The 20,260-nt window shown below is 40.0% G+C and overlaps 1 protein-coding gene across 2 annotated transcripts in view; it reads right to left on the bottom strand.

Moving 5' to 3' along the window:
* Positions 1 to 433: 433 nt before the first annotated feature.
* ddc (dopa decarboxylase) overlaps positions 434 to 20,260 on the bottom strand; it is a 34,396-nt gene continuing 14,569 nt past the window's right edge. For both annotated transcript variants that reach the window (XM_079624719.1, XM_079624720.1), the window contains exons 7-14: positions 19,329 to 19,395; positions 19,147 to 19,241; positions 17,381 to 17,448; positions 15,586 to 15,662; positions 14,090 to 14,109; positions 12,970 to 13,068; positions 12,030 to 12,131; positions 434 to 1,911 (exon numbers count right to left, since the gene is read on the bottom strand). In XM_079624719.1, the coding sequence (XP_079480845.1) occupies positions 1,711 to 1,911; positions 12,030 to 12,131; positions 12,970 to 13,068; positions 14,090 to 14,109; positions 15,586 to 15,662; positions 17,381 to 17,448; positions 19,147 to 19,241; positions 19,329 to 19,395 (729 nt within the window). In that variant the 3' untranslated portion in view covers positions 434 to 1,710. The remainder of the gene's footprint in view (positions 1,912 to 12,029; positions 12,132 to 12,969; positions 13,069 to 14,089; positions 14,110 to 15,585; positions 15,663 to 17,380; positions 17,449 to 19,146; positions 19,242 to 19,328; positions 19,396 to 20,260) is intronic.

Raw genomic sequence — 20,260 nt, 5'->3', positions numbered from 1 at the left:
ATATATTGTCTAATAATGGTTTGTATTTGTATTTCTTTTTAACAATAGGCTATCGTTATTACAGATCATTCCTTTCAGGTTACTGTGGGAGAAATACAGCAGACTGGCAGGGTGGCAGTGGCCCTCAGCACAAATACTGCAGATGATGTTTTACCATATATATATATATATATATATATATATATATATATATATATATATATATATATATATATATATATATATATATATTCTCAACTATTGTATAGTTATATAGAATGTATAGATATACAGTATATGGGGAAAAAAATCATCTGTGGTCCAGAAAACCGTCTACTTAGAGTGAACAAGATTATGAGTGCTTATAGTGAATTAACAGATTAAAACCTAGCATCATGAAATAAACCTTAGCATCTCTAAAGAATGAAGCAGTACAATCCACACGCAACATTTTGGGAGAAATGCACTTTATTGTGTATGTTAATACATATACACTACTGTTTAATATGTACCAGTCAAATTTTGCAAAAATCGCGTCACAGAAGCTGTGCTGAGTCAAGAACAATGCTTTTAGAAAAAGAAAGGAAAGAGATTAGGCTTAATATTTGATTTAGATTTTTGAAAATGCAGAATAGTGAGCAAAGCAGAAATAAAGGCCAATGCTCTGGTAAAAGCAGTCTGAAAACTTTCTCTTTACTCTAATTCAAGAGAAAACATTCTCTGAATATATTACAAAACATATTTTGTTTTCAATATCACACACATTTGACACAATTTCAAATGCACACTTACAGTAGTGGCAAAAAGTGGTGTCCGGCCTTGGAAAATGTATATATTAACCCTTTATTTAAATTTTATTAATGATTTATTTAACGATTTTGTAATCATATTAAATAGTGGTGCTTGGAGTCAATTGTTTTAATTGTGACAAAGCAATGAAACATGCCAAATTGTGCTGACATATTTTTTTTGGACAGGCTGTCATACAAATAAATTGTAATAAGTATTAATAACTGATCTTTTTGCATAGTAAAATCAAACCTGTTGCTGTAGATTTAATAAATAATTTTGTCAGATAAAAAGATCAACCAAGTTAAGTGTTTTTTATTTATTTTTTGGTTCAAAGGTACACTATGTAAAAAAAAATAAACTGTTTGAGTCAATACAGTGTTGTGCTGGAATTTATTTTCAAGAAAGTACCGTGTCTATTAATGGGTATAGCTAGAGTAACGTCTTCAGCAACTCAGCTTGAGATCCTTTCCAACTAAACTGGTTATATCTCTTAAGCCTATAGTGAATGTTTTATGAGCAGTAGGATAACCATATTCATCCACACAGTCACGAGCCGAAGCACAACCAAAACAATGTTTTTTTGTTTTTTTAAGGTATAAGCACCAAAACCTAAATAGTGTACCTTGAAAATAATTTGATAATTTAATCGAACTTGTTGGGTCATAAAAAACAAATACAATTTTTGGCCACAAATGTAAAAAAAATTGGAGAAAAAACATTGCTTTTAGCAGACAACACATATGATCCAGCTCACAAAAGACAGACACGCTGCACTCTTGGTGGACACCTTTGTTACAAACATGCACACACATATGCACATTTTGACAATGCACACACATTTATGCACAATTCCCAGGCAGTAGAGTTAAAGTAAGACAGTGTGGATAGCATGTGTGGCACAGATGACCTTTTTGACTTAACATGTGATGCCCACCACAGTCAGTGGGGCAGTTCCTGAAGCAGCTCTGATGCCAGGTGGCAGATGTGGGACCAAGCCTCCTGAATATGCCGTGACTCAGTAGTACGGGCACACACGGCAAAGCGCAGAACGAACTTGTCTGCCAGTTGGCATGGAACCAGATGGATCTTTCGTGTACTGTTAATCCTCTTCAACAGAGTTTCATTCAATTCATTGGAGCCCTGCAAGGTTTAATACACAGCTCAGTGAGTAAGAAATGTTTATTTCTATACCACCTTTCAAGAGCAAAACTACACCAAGTGATTTACATCTGTATATAAAAAGGAAATCAAAATAAGACTTATAGACATTAAAAACAGATACTCCGAGATTAGACATTTCGACAAAAGCAAATTTAAAGAAATGGGTTTTAGCTGCTTTTTAAAAGTGTCCACAGACATTAAAGGGGTCATGACATGAGAAACCAAATTTGCCTTGATCTTTTGGTATATAAGAGGTCTTTGTACCATTAAAACGTCCTGCAAGTTTCATAGCTTAAGACATCTTCCCCGTTATAAACGAATCATTTATTTAATCAAGCTCTAAATACAGCTCGTTCTGGATCCATGGTAAGAAGTGACGTCACGGTACGAAGTGACGTACCAGCGTTTGCATACGACCGCCTCCAGCCCAAGACAGCTACGCTTAAAGCGCAAGGCAACCACGCTCATTTCGTATCATTGTCGCGCCCGCACGCTTGCGCGCCTCACAAGTGTTCAGTCGACGGACAGCGAGTGTGGGTCTGTGTACAGGGAAATTACGATGCCACGCAGATGTGCTGTTCCTGGCTGTGGACAAACAACATCTTTGAATACGCTGCGAAAGATCCAGTCGTCAGGGAAAAATGGATGCACTTTATTTTTTTGCGGACGTCTCAGTCACGGGAGTGTTGGTTTAAACGTTTGTTCTATACATTTGAAGGATGACTGTTTTGAGAACAAATCCCAAAATGATGCTGGCTTTGCCAGAAAACTGTTGCTCAAAGATAAGTCCGTGCTGACTATTCTGGGCTCAACAACGACGACGCAAACTGTAAGTAATGTATTTAAAACTTTAAACTACTTTTTAAATACGCTGAATCCGCAAATGTTCTGGCTGGGGGCGTTAATAATTGATGCATAGGCACTGACGTTAGCCAATCATAACAGTGGGCGGTAACACTGAACTCTTAAAGGGGAAACACCCCCAAAACAGACTGTTTGAATCAGAGGATGAGAAACAGGGTGGGAAAAGGTCATAAATCACTACATTTTAAAAGTTTTTTGTAAAAAAAACTATAGTAATACTATAATTGCACCTAAGGGAACATAATAATAAAAAAAAAAAAAACATGTCATGACCCCTTTAAATCCAATGAGAGTGTATTCCACAATTTAGGAACAACAACCTCAAAGGCACAGTCACCTTTACTCTTTAGTCTAGACTGCAAGGGACATTTAATAAAACCTATACAGAGGATCTCAGTATCCTGCTGGTGTTCTTTAGGGTCTTCATGTAAACTTTGTACAGCTCTGTTCACAGCGACCCGTTTCGGTGCATGTCTCTTTAAATGAAAATGAGCAACTGCTCACCCCACCCCTCTCTTCCATGGAGCATGTCAACACAAGAGACGCAAATTGCTGCCTTGGCGGACAGTATACAAATGGCTGAGGGTGGAAATATGGTAATACGGGACAGTCCGTCATAGTCGTGGGCGGAGCATAAGCAATACGACATCATATTAATCAGAAAATCCAAACGGCTTGATTATTGAGAGTGTTTTTGAGGATAAAAAAAAAGTGAATGGATTTTTTTTTATTGTATGGTGGTTACACATTTTCAAAAATTAGTTATTGTTATTTTCATTCTCTATTTAAAAAAAAACTTAAAAATTATGTATGATTGGTTGGAATTGAATCTTTTGTTCATCATCTGCACTTTATTTTTCATGAAGCATTATTTTGTTGTGATTCTGCTATGATAAAAAAGACATCCACCCCTGGATTGCGTGCGTACAGCTAGTGAGAGTCGTGCTGACGATTAGAGAGTGCGTTGTTTAGCGTCATTGTTAGTGGGGGTTCGAGATCAACTCGGAGAAGGGTAGTTAGGATTGAGTTATTTGAGTTAGGGTGAGTTATGGAGGGGAAGCAATGAAGATAAGGGTCTGTTTGTTTGGGTTGATTTCAAATTTCAACAATGTCCAACAGAGTTTTTGAAATATCGCTTACCCCGCATTTAAGCCTATGAAGTGACAGTGGAAACACAACCGACCCTGGCATGCACTAGCATGCTCGCTTTTGGCCCGACAGTGGTAACGCCACCTTTGATGACTAAAAGCCTGGCGGCAGCATTTTGAACACCTTGTAATCTTTTCAAGGATTAATTACTAAGACAAGTAATATATATATATTTTTTAAATACAATAACAAAGGAGGGAGGAAATTAAAGCATGTATAGTCATCTCCATCTCTACTGTGGACACAATTGGCCAGATAATTAGCATGCTGAACAAGACTTAAGGCCTGTCCCATAACACCTACATTACGAAGGGAAGGTTTAATAGAATAAGATAAAAGGCCAGCAGGAGCAGAAATAAGAACTTCTACTTTTTCAGTATTTAACTTCAAGCAATTATCTGCCATCCAATCTTTTTTTTTTTTTTTTTATTCTTTAAGTTTTTTTAAGAACATAATTGTTTGTAATTTCATGAGGCTTAAAAGAAATGTATAATTAAATATCATAACAATGATAACGAACCCTTAAATGTATTAATTGCCCAAGAGGCAACTAATTTAATGCAAAAAGCAACGGGACCAAAACAGAACCCTGGGGAACACCACAGGACAGAGATGCTCTTGATGAGTCATTGTTTTGAACTTTGCCTGAAAAACACCTGTCCGATAGGTATGAGGAGAACCCTTTCAAGGCCAGAAATACTAACACACTGCCTGAGCCTCTCAACTAATATACAGTGATCAACAGTATCAAAGCAGCGGTAATATCGGTTATACCCTAAATAACCAGTACAGAACAAGTAAAATACTTAAGTAGCCTACTGTTAAAATCAGGTACTCTAAGACTTTTCCTCAAGTGGAATTGGAATTGGTGATTTGTAAATTGTAATGGAGTAATTTCCACTGTAAGGTACATTTACTCAAGTATGGTTCTCTTACGTAGAGTTCTCTCCTACTGCGTCGAAAGACGCTACGGGAAAGATATTTCTTTTTCGAGATTGAAGCCTAAAATTAATCCTTAATTTTGTAAAATATGTAAAACGCTTTTCTGTAGCATACAACCTTAGGCGGAGCAAATCGCGCGCCCATTGGCTGCTCCGCCAGAAAAGCACAGCCTATGCGAGGCCAGTGACGCTGACCAATGAGGACGCTTCGCGCCCTCTGCGTCACCTCCCGCCGAAACGGCCGTGGTCTAGGCCTATAAATACGAGCATAGCTGTCTCCCACTCTGATTTTCTATTCTTCACGAAGCTACACGCATCGTAGGACTGGATTCGAGCCGCCACAGCCGTCAGATACAAGCACCTCAGCAGGACGAGCCCTTTACCTGAAGCCGCTGATTCATCGCCGCCTTCAGCCGCCGTTCCCTGCTGCGATTCTCCGGCGTGGAATATCCTTTACATTATGTGTGTGTGTTTTTGTGTGTGTGTTCGCCGTCGCGTCACACATTTTTTTCCCACCACTAAAAGAGCCGAGCGTCTTTTTCAAGATGCCTCGCACCTCCTGTGGCTCGTGTAGAGCCCCGCTCAGCGACGGGGACCATGTGCTTGTGTTTCCTGCCTGTAAGGATCACGCAGCTTCAGCTCTCGTCGATGGCGGCTGCCATCACTGTGATTTGATGCCTACGGTGACTCTGCGGACTCGCCTGGCGTTCATTTACTGAAGCTGCATCTTTCCGCCCGCTGCAGTGCCGCGCCGTGAAAAGCGTCGTGCCTAGCGGAGCCCGGAACCTCCCTCCACCACGAGGTGCTCGCCGCTGGAGGACGACTGCTGTTCTCTCCTCGCTTCGGGTAGCGAGGGATGGGCGAGCTCCGAGGATCTCCCCTCCCCCGCCGCTCGTGAGCGTCGACGAAGAAAGACCAGCATCGATGCGCTTACCGGCTGGATGGCTGCTTTTCTGCAGAGGAACGTACGTTACCGTCCTCACGACCCGCGCCTTTTTCTTCCTGAATTCACGAAGAAATCGCGGAGTCCCGGAAAGCCCCGTTTTCAGCCAGGATGCGCACTTCTGCTTCGAGGAAAGCTACAGTGTTAAAATCCCGCCGCGTCCGGATTTCACTAAAATTTCTCGCTCGCACAGTCCCTACATATACGACCGTGCCAGTGTATTTTGCAGTCAACAAACCGGCATCAAGGCCCGTTTGCCTGCACACAAACGCCGTTTTCACGACGCCCCAGGTAAATCTGAAAATGTATTTTCTGGTGTCCCAGCCACGGCCGATGGTGTAATGTGTGTATCCGTAATGCCCACGACCCAGTGCCCATTCGTACACACAAGCACAGCCCTACACAATACAGGGCTTGCACACATAAAATCGACTCATGTCGATTGTGCATCACATGTAAGTTAGTGAACGTGCCCGCTTTTCAGTGCCCACAATCACTACACACTGCATGTCCCGTGGTTTTCTGTAAAAACGAAACGAATGCACGGTCAGTCAGTTCTGATAGACAGTACTCTCAGTGCTACACGGTGTCCCGGCCACGGCCGATGGTGTAATGTGTGTAACTGTATGCCCACGACCCAGTGCCCATTCGTACACACAAGCACAGCCCCACACAATACAGGGCTTGCACACATAAAATCGACTCATGTCGATTGTGCATCATATGTAGTGAGCGTGCCCGCTTTCAAGTGCCCACAATCACTACAAGCTACATGTCACACGGTTTCTATGAAACGAAACCGATGCACGGTCAGTCAGTTCTAATAGACAGTACTCCCAGTGCTATAAATGTACCCGCGTTCACGCACCCACATTTATTCTCAAACATGCCGAGCCGTACGGGGCTCGCACCGCGCGCTCTCTCTCTCAGCTGAGAGAGCTGAGCGCGCGCGGGCTGCCCGCTCGATTAAGCGCGTCCCCGCATCATACGCTGCAATGGCGCCCATGTTACAGCACACGGCTGCTCTCGTGTCGCCGCCATTTCGCGACCAGAGCCCGGTTTTTCAACCCGTGCAAGCACAGCCCCGTACAACACAGGGTCTGCACGAAATAAATCTATTCATGTCGATTGTGCATCACATGTAGTGAGCGTGCCCACTATCCAGTGCCCACAACCACTACACACTGCAGGTCCCGCGGTTTTCTGTAAAAACGAAACCAACGCACGGTCAGTCAGTTCAAAAACACAGTATCACCGGTGTTAGAAATGTGCCCGCTACCACGCGCCCACATTTATTCACAAACATAACGAGCCCTACGGGGCTCGCCCCGCGTGCTCTCTCTCTCAACTCAGAGAGTCGAGCGCGCGCGGGATACCCGCTGTGTTAAACGTGCCCCCCGCCTCAGACGCCACGGCGTCCATGTTACAGCACACGGTTGCTCTCGTGTCGCCGCCATTCCGCGACCAGGGCCCAGATTACATTCAACCCCTAGTCACGCGTGCAGATGCATGGGAAAGACTTCCCGGGGTCTCAGAATGGGTGCTAGAGACTATAAAAAGAGGCTATTCGCTACAGTTTTATCGACGCCCTCCCCGTTACACGGCGAGAGTCGAAACCACGGTAAAAGCAGAAGTAGCACATCTACTTCGAGCCGAAATAGCGAAGCTATTGAGCAAAGGGGCCATAGAGCCTTTATCTCAAGCTCAGAGCGAAGGGGGTCTGTACAGCAGATATTTCCTGGTACCGAAGAAAGACAGGGGTCTCAGACCCATTTTAGATCTGAGGCATCTGAACAAAGCGCTAACAAAGCGAAAGTTCAGAATGCTCACGACCAGAAAAATCCTCGCGCAAATTCGCCGAGGAGACTGGTTTATGGCAATAGATCTGAAAGACGCGTATTTTCACATACAAATTGCGTCACGTCACAGGCGATTTTTGAGATTCGCCTTCGAGGGCCGGGCATATCAGTACACAGTCCTGCCATTCGGCCTGTCCCTAGCACCTCGTACATTTACAGTGTGCATGGACGCCTCGAGTGCTTAGGTCTGACAGTCAATTGGGAGAAAAGTTCACTGTTTCCCAGTCAAAGGGTCTCCTTTTTAGGACTGGATCTGAACTCACTGTCTATGACAGCACGGCTGTCATCACAGCGCAGGCGAAACACCCTGCAAGCGGCGAAATCCTTCCGCAGCGGTCATATAGTGCCGCTCAGGAGATTTAAAAAAATGCTAGGCCTCATGGCCTCAGCCTCGGCAGTACTACAGTTGGGCCTGCTACGCATGCGCCCACTGCAGTTCTGGCTGAGAGCGCGTGTACCACGCCGAGCATGGGTTCACGGTCATTATCGCCTCAAGGTCAATCAGGAATGCATTTCAGCCCTGACACCATGGAGAGCGTCAGACTGGTACCGGTCAGGTGTAAGCCTGGGGACTTCCTCGAGCCTGAAGGTGGTGTCCACGGACGCGTCCACCTCAGACTGGGGAGCGCTGCTCGAGGGCAGACCGTTCTTTGGCCAGTGGGCAGAACGAGTCGAACTACCACACATAAACTGCCTGGAAATGATGGCGGTGGACTTTGCGCTGAGGCGCTTTCGTCCTCGGATAAAAGGGCACCACGTCCTGGTCCGTTCGGACAACATGTCGGTAGTAGCCTATATAAACCGCCAGGGTGGCGTGAGATCCCGAAACCTCTTCAGGTTGACGGAACGCATCCTGGTATGGGCCCAGCACAACCTGCGCTCGCTGAGAGCAATGCATGTGCCAGGTCACCTGAACGTTGGCCCAGACAGACTCTCACGGAACAACGTTCCGACAGGAGAGTGGTCTCTACACACACAGACAGTGCGCCTGTTGTGGAAAACGTTCGGCAGAGCGGAAATAGACCTGTTCGCAAACCAGGAAAACGCTCACTGCCCAGAATTCTTTTCGAAGAGCACGAACGCGCTGGCCAGTGTCTGGCCCCGCCGTCCGCTCTATGCTTTTCCTCCTGTCTCACTCCTGCCTCAGGTGCTGGAGCGAATCAGGAAAAGCGGATGCTCAGTGCTTCTTGTCGCACCATACTGGATGAATCAACCCTGGTTCCCAGTTTTGATGCGGCTGAAGAGTACTGCCCCGTGGCCGATCCCAGTGAGGAGGGACCTCCTCTCGCAGGCCAAGGGCTCGATTTTGCATCCTCGCCCGGATCTCTGGTACCTACATGTCTGGGCCATAAACGGGTACCCGCTAACCTCCCAAAGGGAGTATTATACACGATCGAGCAGGCTAGGGCCCCGTCTACTAGACGGCTCTACGCTTCCAAATGGTCGGTGTTTTCTGGTTGGTGTTCAGACCAGGGTCTGTCACCCCTTCAGTGCGGGGAAACAGATATTCTCTCCTTCCTGCAGGAGCTATTGGATAAAGGTAGGACCCCATCCACGCTCAAAGTCTATGTGGCAGCCATATCAGCGTTCGTTAATCCAACGCTTAGCCGTTCACTGGGCAGAAATGACCAGGTGGTCCGTTTCCTTAGAGGAGCCAGGAGGTTAAATCCTCCAAGGCCTCCTTCAGTCCCCGTTTGGGACCTTTCTACGGTGTTAAACGCTATGAAAGGGGCCCTTTTTGAGCCTATTCACTCAGTTGACATGAAGCACCTGTCTTTCAAGACCGTGTTTCTTTTGGCTCTCGCTTCAGTGAAGCGTGTGGGGGATTTGCAAGCGCTCTCAGTCAGAGCCTCTTGTATGGAGTTCGGGCCTAACGACTATGTAGTCGTGTTGAAACCGAAGCATGGGTACGTACCTAAGTCCCTCAACACACCGTTCAGGGCTCAGGTCATCTCCCTGTCGGCTCTGCCGGCCTCTGAGGACGGAAATAGCTCCCTTTGCCCGGTCAGGGCATTAAGAGCTTATGTGTCCCGCTCCGCTGTTTTTCGACAGACGGAGCAGCTCTTTGTTTCGTTCAGTGGGCGCTCTAAAGGGCGAGCCGCGACGAAACAGAGTCTGTCTCGATGGGTAGTGGACGCCATTGCGCTAGCCTACGCATCTAGAGGTTTGGAATGCCCTCTGGGCATCAGAGCACATTCTACGAGAGGCATGGCCTCTTCGTGGGCTTGGTATAGCGGGATCTCGTTACAAGATATTTCTGAATGGCGGCAGGCTGGGCCTCCCCGTCTACATTTATAAGGTTCTATAACCTAGAGGTTCCTGCGTTGCAGGCTATACTGCTCTCGGTCTAGAAGACTATGTATGGTGTTCCTGCCCCGTGCTGCGGCCCAGGTCACTCCAATGTTTTAAGCATCACTCACTGACAATGTGTCCCATGAGCATGCTATGACCCCTCATATATATCTAATATTTACATATATATGTTATTATGCCCTTAGGGGCATTATTATAAAGGGATGATGCTAATTCTAGCCGCTCTCCCTATACATTCTTGGTGTAGGTGCTTGTATGCCAGGGCGCGCGCGCCCTCGGGTGTCTGTGTCGGTCCAAGAGCACGCACGGCGTGTTACAGGGGTTCCCGTAGCGTCTTTCGACGCAGTAGGAGAGAACTCTACGTAAGAGAACGTACTCGGTTACTAACGTAACCTCGGTTCTCTCTAGGAGAGGGAACGAGTACTGCGTCTCAGGCCGTGCGTGCCCACGCTGCGTCGCTTCAGTGACGAAAATCAGAGTGGGAGACAGCTATGCTCGTATTTATAGGCCTAGACCACGCCCGTTTCGACGGGAGGTGACGCAGAGGGCGCGAAGCGTCCTCATTGGTCAGCGTCACTGGCCTCGCATAGGCTGTGCTTTTCTGGCGGAGCAGCCAATGGGTGTGCGATTTGCTCCGCCTAAGGTTGTATGCTACAGAAAAGCGTTTTATATATTTTACAAAATTAAGGATTAATTTTAGGCTTCAATCTCGAAAAAGAAATATCTTTCCCGTAGCGTCTTTCGACGCAGTACTCGTTCCCTCTCCTAGAGAGAACCGAGGTTACGTTAGTAACCGAGTACGTTTTCAGGTACTCTTAAACTCTGTACCTGCATCACCTTGCATTAACAAATCCTTTTAAACTCTAGGGAGAGCAGCTTTAGTAGAATGCAACCAATGGGTCCATTATATACATTATAATCATCTAAGACAGCTGTAAGTTGATTAGCAACAAATTTGATTTGAGGATAAACAACATCTGCAAAGTTACAACGCTCAAAGTTCAAACCACAACATTACACACTAACTAAATATAGAAAAGTTAAATCATAATCAACCACTAATAATAAATATATAAACTTAATGGTAACACTTTGCAATAAGGTTACAAAAGTTAACATTAGTTAATAAATTAACTACTGTAACACTGAGCAATACATTTGTTACAGTATTTATTAACCTTTGTTAATGTTAGTCAATAAAAAAACTATTCATTGTTAGTTCATGTTAGCTTAGTTCCATTAAATAATATAAACAGATGCAACTTTTGCCTTTAATAATGTATTAGTAAATGTTGAAATGTATAACAATCCATATCCATTGTTAACAAATGGAACCTTATTGTCCAGTGTTACCAACATATATATATATATATATATAAACTCTAAAAAATGTTGGGTTGTTTCAACCCAATTTTGGGTAAAATATGGACAAACCCAAACGTTGGGTTAAAAATGTAATTGAAAAATTTAACCCAATGGCTGGGTTTGTCCATATTTTACCCAAAATTGGGTTGAAACAACCCAGCATTTTTTAGAGTGTATATATGTATATATATATAAACACATAGCCTACAAATAATAGAATAAAATAAATAAAAAAATACTAATACTTTAACTAAAATTCTAATTCATAATTCTAAAAAAAACTTAATTTAAATAACAATGAAATATATAAATAATATAATATATAAGTATGTACAGTATATACAATATATGATTTACCTTTGCCTAAATAAAGTGTAAAGTTTACATCTAAAATGCGAATTAAAACATTTGTACGTTTATTCGCCAGAATCATCAAACAAGAAATGTTTTGTGGCAGCAGAGACAAACATTTTTTTTTTATATGTTACTGTTTGTAACAACATAATGTTGTGTCATATGTGTTTTGCTCTCTTTGCACATCTTCGAAAATTAAAATAATTCATACTGCAATTTTCCATAGTTAACCACCTCTCAGCGTCAATCTATTATAACCACAAGAAGAGATCTTTTGTGTGTCTGTAGAGAGAGAGTGTTTTCTCTGACCTTGAGTCTAAAGCAGACAAGGGCCAGCACAACGTCAGCAGAGATCTCAAAGCGTTGATCAGCTTTCAGCAAAGACTCAAACTCTTTGGCCAACTCTATATGCTGAGACAAGATGAACAAAGCATTTTAGACATGAGATGTAGCGATTAGAATAGATAGATAGATAGATAGATAGATAGATAGATAGATAGATAGATAGATAGATAGATAGATAGATAGATAGATAGATAGATAGATAGATAGATAGATAGATAGATAGATAGATAGATAGATAGATAGATAGATAGATCAGAAAACAAGATGTAAACAGTAGCAGAATTTTCATTTTAATATTTCTTTGAGTGAAATGCTCTTTGAAGCATACCAGCAGAGGGCAGTCTGTAGATTAAAATAAACAACCAAAATATGAAAAAGTAAATGATCGTGTCCTAATCAGTTGAACAAATTGTCAACAAATATACATTTGACTGTAAAATAAAGTGCTAACGAAATGTTTAAAATGATTGCATAACACTTGCATAATATTTTTTTACGGGGTTATTTAATTTTTTTCAAGGGATAAAGTATGTTTACGAGCTGCTTAATGCCCGAATTACATTTTTAAAAAGCGAATTAAAACTAAATCCGTAAAATGATCGCATGATGGAACCCCTAAATGGTTCTATGTATATGCACCTGACAAAACTCTTTTTGGTTCTACAACAAAGTTTGAGTAAACTAACAAGAACAAGAATACAAAGAGTTTAAAGTGCATGCACTATATTTCTCAACAAATATAGAATCTGGACCAGAATTCCTACATGTGCAGAACAGAACACATAATGTCTTTCAAAAACAAATAGAGTGCACTGATTTGCGTCATTCCAAATCGGCTGTGGACCCAAATAAGATGTGATTGGCAGGGCTAATTTGATTGACAGCATGGATTAAAGGCAGTTACCTTGCGGATGTAGGCTTGGAGACCTTTGAGTCCGTACATGCGGAACACAAACCACAACTTGAGAGAGCGGAACCTACGTCCCAATGGAATTTGCCAGTGCTGAAGGGAGATGAGATGAGATATGACATATGAACTGTGCACACATAAATACGTGAAGTACACATGAATCACACAGACACAAACCAGTGCACATACACTTCTACTTATATATAAAAGTTTCTACTGCCCTCTTGTCTCATCACCTATACTTAAATACACATTCAAATATTTGTTTCTTCTGATATAAGAACTACTGAGACACATAGATAAATTATACAGTTAATTGGCAATTCAATTGGTTCTTAGTGGTTCTTTATGGTTCTCAACTTGTTCTGTTCCTGGACCAACATTTTACATTGTTTAAAAAGTATTACATTAACAGCAATACAAATATCAAGCAAATAAAAATTTAAATCATGCATTTAATTACAATTTGCTAAATATTTTGGTAACACTTAACAATAAGGTTTCATTATAATGTTAACATGAACTAATAATGAACAATACTTACATAATTTATAAATCAATGTTCATTTCAACATTTACTAATACATTATTAAATTCAAAAGTTGTATTTGTTAACATTAGTTATTGCACTGAACTAATATGAACAAACAATGAACTGTATTTTTACTAATTAACAAAGATTAGTAAATAAATACTGTAACAAATTAATTGCTCATTGTTATTTCATGTTTGTGAATTAATTCACTAATGTTAACAAATACCATAGCACCTTAATTGTAAAGCGTTACCAATATTTTTTTAATTTTAAATATGCATATACTTTTTAATTTTTGAATGCATAAACCACAGCAGGATTCACTGGGCTAACCAATGCACTATATGTTTTTTATTTAGCCAGATTACCAGTAAAAAGGTTTTATTTATATATACTAAACAAACATGACCCCTAAATCTACCTTTTAAAAACCTACATTTTTAAAAAACATAATTTAAATTGATTTTAAGCTGTTTTCCTCATGGGGATCAAATTTTGTGGATATTTTCATCTCTGTCCCCATACTTTACCTGAACCACACACACAAACACACACAAATATGGCATGCAGTATACTTACTCTATAATCAGTGACAAGTCCTATAAATATAAAAAAAAGATTTTTCAATATTTAGTCAAATCACACCAACAGGAACGCTCAGGTGTAAATATATACACAGCACACAACAATGATTCTTTACAGGTAACAAGCAATAACATGTTCAAGAATAACAGTTCTTTTCTGCATCTGGCCAAGCCTGTAGATAATTTAATCAGGAAGTTGTTCATGATAGAAATGGCTTTAAGGTGTGTATGCATATGTGCGCGCGCCCGTGTGTGTGTGTGCGTGTGTGTGTGTGGGTTGAAAGACAGGGCTGCTCTTTTGTTTTGCTGTCAGCACAATTGCAATCGTCTGCACAGCTGCACACTGCCTACAGACACATGACCAAAGAAACTGTCTTTGTTTAGCCACGTTTAAATGGCCAACAAGCAACAGGCAGCTCATTGGTTGACGGATTTGAGAAAATCCACATTGATTTTCAGCTGTGCTGTCATTCTGGATTGGAGAAGAATTGGATGCAGGAGAATAAAGTTAAACACTCTTACTTAGCAATAAAAAAAAAATGAAACCCAAATGTAATGTTTATCTAAAGTAATTTTTTGCTTATTTGTATGGCTGATAAATTCAATAAATGGGAAAACAAAGTAACGTGTTACTTATTTGAAAAAGTAACCGATATGTTGTTGTAAATTTAAAAAGAATGCGTTACTAGTTAGTTGAAAAAAGTTATTTGAATATAACTGATAATTGCATATCATTATTATAATTTATTTTATTATTATTGTGCCCTCGCAATCTTTATTCAAAATAACAATCGCAATTTCTGTTTCATACCGACATAAGACTGTTAACAAGTAATCAGTTCCAAGACATTAGATATTACATTTATTTAAATATATAAATAATGTGTTTTATCTTAATTTAGATTTTTTTTTTCATTTTGATTGAAAAAATGTGGCAGTGCTATTTGTCTTCAAAATAAAGATCTTGTATTAATATTATTATAATTAATTATAATATTTGGATGTCTAATGCATTTTTAAGTGTATCTTAAGCATCCACAAAAAAAAATCAGTCAGTATATTTGACATACATAACATACAGTTTGATACAGTATTTTGCCAAACACACATGTATAACACAAGCAAAAACACACTAAATCTACTTGAGGTCAATGTGTGAGGTTAGAAAGCTGTTGTTTACCAGCACACAGAGAGGCTTAAAGAATACAGCAGAGCACTAAGGGGAATAATCTGATCGAGCCTTCAGTGTGACGTAAAGTGGATGTCAGCACAAAACGTCATGTCTCACTAATGAGGATCACGGTCATCCTCTTTACACCTCATGCTAATGCACTTCAATCTTTCATTAGTGTTATTATTATTCTTTACAATAACGACTGATAGTTTCCAGTGCTAAACTAACCACCAATCGAAATGTGAAAGATTGTGTCAGCAACTGATATGTAATGGTATATGGTGCAATGAGATGTAGTGATGCCACTGATTGATTACCTGACTCTTGGTGATCATGCTTTAGATAAAGCGGCTCCATTTTAAATGCTCCAATAAGGTCTGATCTTTTCCTCACCCTGCACAGAAACATTCACATTCATCACTCACAGAGTGGAGGAGACAACAGTCAGTTACTGTACATCAGTGTGCGTATGGTATATATCATTATTATTTAAATGTTCAATAATGGCTCATTAATATCTTATTTTGTATTATATTATGGATACTGACATGACAGAGTAAGCTTACTGGATGTATATCTGCATTTTTTTTTTTTTTTTACTAAGTTAGAAGATACATTAAAATAGACACAGGCACTAAAAAACAAGCTATATTATTCACAGTGTGTCTATGTGGGAGTCTGTTTGAAGTGTTGTTGTGTTTTCAATATTAAGAATAAGTGTTTTTGGTAACACTTTATTTTACAGTGTCCTTGTTACATATGTTAGATGTACTTACCATAGTAATAACAGTAAATTATGCATAATTACATGCAATTAACCCTCAACCAAAACCTAATCCTACACTAACCCTAAGTACATAGTTAATTATTATTACACAGTACTTAAATATATAATTACACTGTAACAGTGACACCTTAAAAGAAAGTTTAACCGTGTTGTGTCATGTAATTTTGTTCTAGGGTGGCTTAAAAGTATCTATAACAGTTTGGCTCACAGACCAAATGAAGCCCCAGGGAGCCCAGAATGACTCAATGTTTCACTGAACAAACAAAGAGGAAGTGATGTACAGTATAAAGAGATGATATAACCTCAGAGTTGAATCAAGACTGTGCCGGTCAAGTTCTGTTAAAGAGCCTACTGGTATAAGAGGGGATTATGCATTGAAATACAATCATATTTTTCTCAACAAAGTAATTTCTTTATATGTTGTATATCTATATGAATGTGAAAATATTTCTTTCTATGTATTTTCAGTACAGTACATACTACACTAATGGTCATTATCTTTTAGAAAAGGTCTTGCAACATTTGTTTTAAGGTTCAATGTTTAAGGATCCATTTATTGCTATTCAGCACTTTTACAGACAAGTGAGGAGGACAAACTGTTTGACAAAGAGGCAGGGATTCAAGATTAATTTCCAAAGTGAAGAATGTTTAACATGTTTACGGCTTAAGTGTCAAAATATTTTTGGGGGCCACTGTATGCACTACCATTTCTGCTCATCAATGTTGCATTTTTTAATCAACAATGAAACAGTAATAATGTGAAATATTTTTACAATAACTGTTTTCTATTTTAATATATATATTTAAAAATTCCAGTGATGGCAAAGATACATTTTCTGCAGCCATTACTCCAGTCTTCCATGTCACACAATCCTTCAGGAGTCAGATATGGTAAAATACTGATATGGTGTTTAGGAATTATTATTATTATTTTCAATGTTGAAAATGTTTTCGTGGAAGCCAGGATTCTTAAGATTATTTGATGAATAAAATGTTGAAAAGAACAGCTTTTATTTAAAATACAAATCTTTTGTAACACTATAAATGTCTTTACTGGCACTTTTGATCAAATTAATGCATCATTGCTGAATAAAAGTATTTATTTCATTCAAATAAATAAATAAACAAAATCTCACTGCCCCCAATTCTTTGAATGGTAGTGTATATCAAGGTCAATTTGTGTCTTTACTTCGTGTCTGTTTGCCTGATGCTGATATAAAGGGCAGCCGGTTTCCTCTGTTGACTGACAAAGCTGACCCATAGTGTGTTGGGATACAGTAGATTGGGTCAGAAGATATAAATTAAATAAGCATTTTGACACTTACCACAATGTTGAGCAATCAAAGTTTACCAGGAGCCATTTATGAGGATTGAAATTGAAAGAGTCTGCAAACTAAAAGAGAAAAATGTTTTGATTGTTTTAACACTTGTTCTTCTTGAGACAATGGGGGAAACCCATTGGTAAAGTTAATAAGATTTTCACTTTGAAATAAATCAGGGAGGATCATTAGAATTGTATTAGCAACACCATTAGATAATTAAAATACCCACAGAAAATGAAAAGTTGCGATTTTCTAGGCCAATATGACTAAGAACTATATACTCTCATTCCTGCGTAATAATCAAGGAACTGTGCTGCCGTACCAGCAGGCGCAATGATATTACGCAGCACCTGAAAATAGTCCCCAGCTCGGTAACTTCCAACGTGACCGGCACTGAGTTTGTAATATCATTGCGGGGTGCGCGGCGCCTGCTGGTACGGCAGCAGTTCCTTGATTATTATGCAGGAATGAGAGTATAGTTCCTAGTCATATTGGCCTAGAAAATCGCAGTACACCATGTAACTACAGAAGAGTCAAGTTTTAAAAAGGAAAAAATATCAAAACTCTTTGGTCATGAGAGATGCTAACGGTCTAATCAGATTCAGAGATCTATGCAAAGCTATGCTAAAAGTGTTACCGTCAGACCCGGAGATCGGCTGAATGGATTCGAAAACGGTAAAGCTCAACTGTTTAACTCTAGGGGAGTTGGAAAATGAGCCTATTTCCAAAAAAAGCATCTAGCAACACCAATAACAAGGTGCCAGTTGTCTCAATTCTGTTATTCATTTATTTATGGAGTAATTGCTAGATTTGTCAAAATTATTATTATTATTGGACAATATTTTTGTATTTGGACATGAAAAAAACGATGTGTGAAAACATGGATGGAGATTGCACCCAAACATAGGTGAATACCTTTGAATAATTTAATGCAAAATAATTCTTTGATGCTCAGTTTTGGAGTCTATTTTATCCCAAAACTCAATAATCTGTGTTAAAACTGTAATTTTGAAATCTGACAATAAAATTAAAGATGAGTCATCTGTCCCCTACCTGTTGACTTGGTCTGATATGAACTACTCTTGACTCTGATGCAATGCGTCAAACTCACAATCAACTGCAGCATCTATCCAATGAGCATTCGAACAGAGCCACTATCTCAAAGTCTAATGTTTTTTCCAATATCCTTTCTATCTGTTGCAATAAAGAATGCAGACACTGTCATGACGGTCTGATTGTTGCCATGCTGAGTCTGGCCTGTCTTTCACTCCCTGGCAACCGACTTGCAAACAGGAAACAGCAGCCTGCTGTCATTCCGGTCAATAATAAAAACCATCGTCTGAGCAGGGGAGCACTGTCTTCACTATTGTTTGAACTTGTGATGCTAATAAACAGTGATATTTCTTTGGCGGTGGAAAAAAAGGAACTTATCTAAAGGTCTTTCTTTGCCTCAGGAAATTACTTTACCCTTATCATTGCGACACCCAGCTGGTTGCCACGTCAACTCAAAGGACGATCAGGGATCTCTAATTTCCCGCCCATTCCACAAGACATCGCTCATGCCAACTCGCATCATTTGTGACATTTAAATATTCTCAATCGCACACACACGACTCCGTCCTCCACACGCCGTTCCCAAAGTAACAGGATCAATAGTTGAGCCCAGCACAGATTGCTCTTCTGTTATCACTCACACCTTTCAAGGCTTTAAAAGCAGCCTGTGTGAAGTGTGCTTAAGAACACAATGTGTGATTTGAATGTTATCTCACCTCTACGCCATTCAGGAGGGGTCTGAACTCCGGACAGATAAATGCACTCCCGGCATATGCGGCATCAATGTGCATCCAGATTTTCTCTGCATTACCTGACATAGAAATATTGAATGTTTCTATCAAAATATTGAAACCACAAATAAGCTACAACAGAAAATAACAATGGTATTTGGTCTTACAAACAGGGCCAAGCTCAGTGATGGCGTCGAAAGCACAGGATGGAGTTGTTCCCAATGTTGCACAAAACTAAGAGAAACATCCAGAAAATCAAATGGATGGATTATTATGTATTGATTTTAATATTGTATGTACTACTCATCCAAATAAGTCAACAACCTACAATGTTCAATGAAAAATTCATTTGATCCCTGGTTGATCACAAAAGATTTGTTCCTGCTTACTTTGTCATTCTCCTAACACAGATCTGCTGGCTGAGCCTGGGGCTAATTTGACTAATGTGATTCAGAAAACAGGCTCTCCAAACAGCATTAGCCATCATGCAGACGGTGGGGGCAGGTTCAGAGAAAGAGCAGAGACAAATGTCCAATTTGTTCTCATTTCATGCTCTCTAACAGTCCGAGTGGCTGCTATCTTTCTACCACGATGTTTGAATGATTCTATAATGTTGTACTGTTCATTTTATACAGTATAGAGGATGGAAGTTATAATACTAATACTACTACTATATATGTACAGTCAAACCAAAATGTATTCAGACACCTTCAACATTTCTCACATTATCACAGTTTATTCGCTACAGTTTAGAAAATGGTAAAAAAAAAAAAAAATGACAATATGACAAGTTATCAAATCAATTGATATTTCACTGGTTTTTGGCAATCCTTCTGTTAGACTGTCTCACATATGAATTAGGTTGAATAGCTGTCAGCTGTCATCTGTTAAATTTAAGTACACAATTAGATAATACCAATTTAGGTCAACCAATTACCAAAAATACTTAATTTTGTTCAGTCTGTGATGTAAAAAGATTGCATTAGCAATTAAAGAAAAAATACTTAGCAAAACATGGTCAAGTGTCTAAATAATTTTTGGTCCCGTATTTTTAATAAGTTTTACTGGTAGTCCACTGTATGAAGAATATTTTGGTATA

This window comes from Phoxinus phoxinus, assembly GCF_949152265.1.
Source record: "Phoxinus phoxinus genome assembly, chromosome: 10".
Lineage (NCBI taxonomy): Eukaryota > Metazoa > Chordata > Actinopteri > Cypriniformes > Leuciscidae > Phoxinus > Phoxinus phoxinus.
The sequence above is the reverse complement of the archived record's forward strand: the minus strand, read 5'-3'. Positions and strand labels throughout refer to the sequence as shown.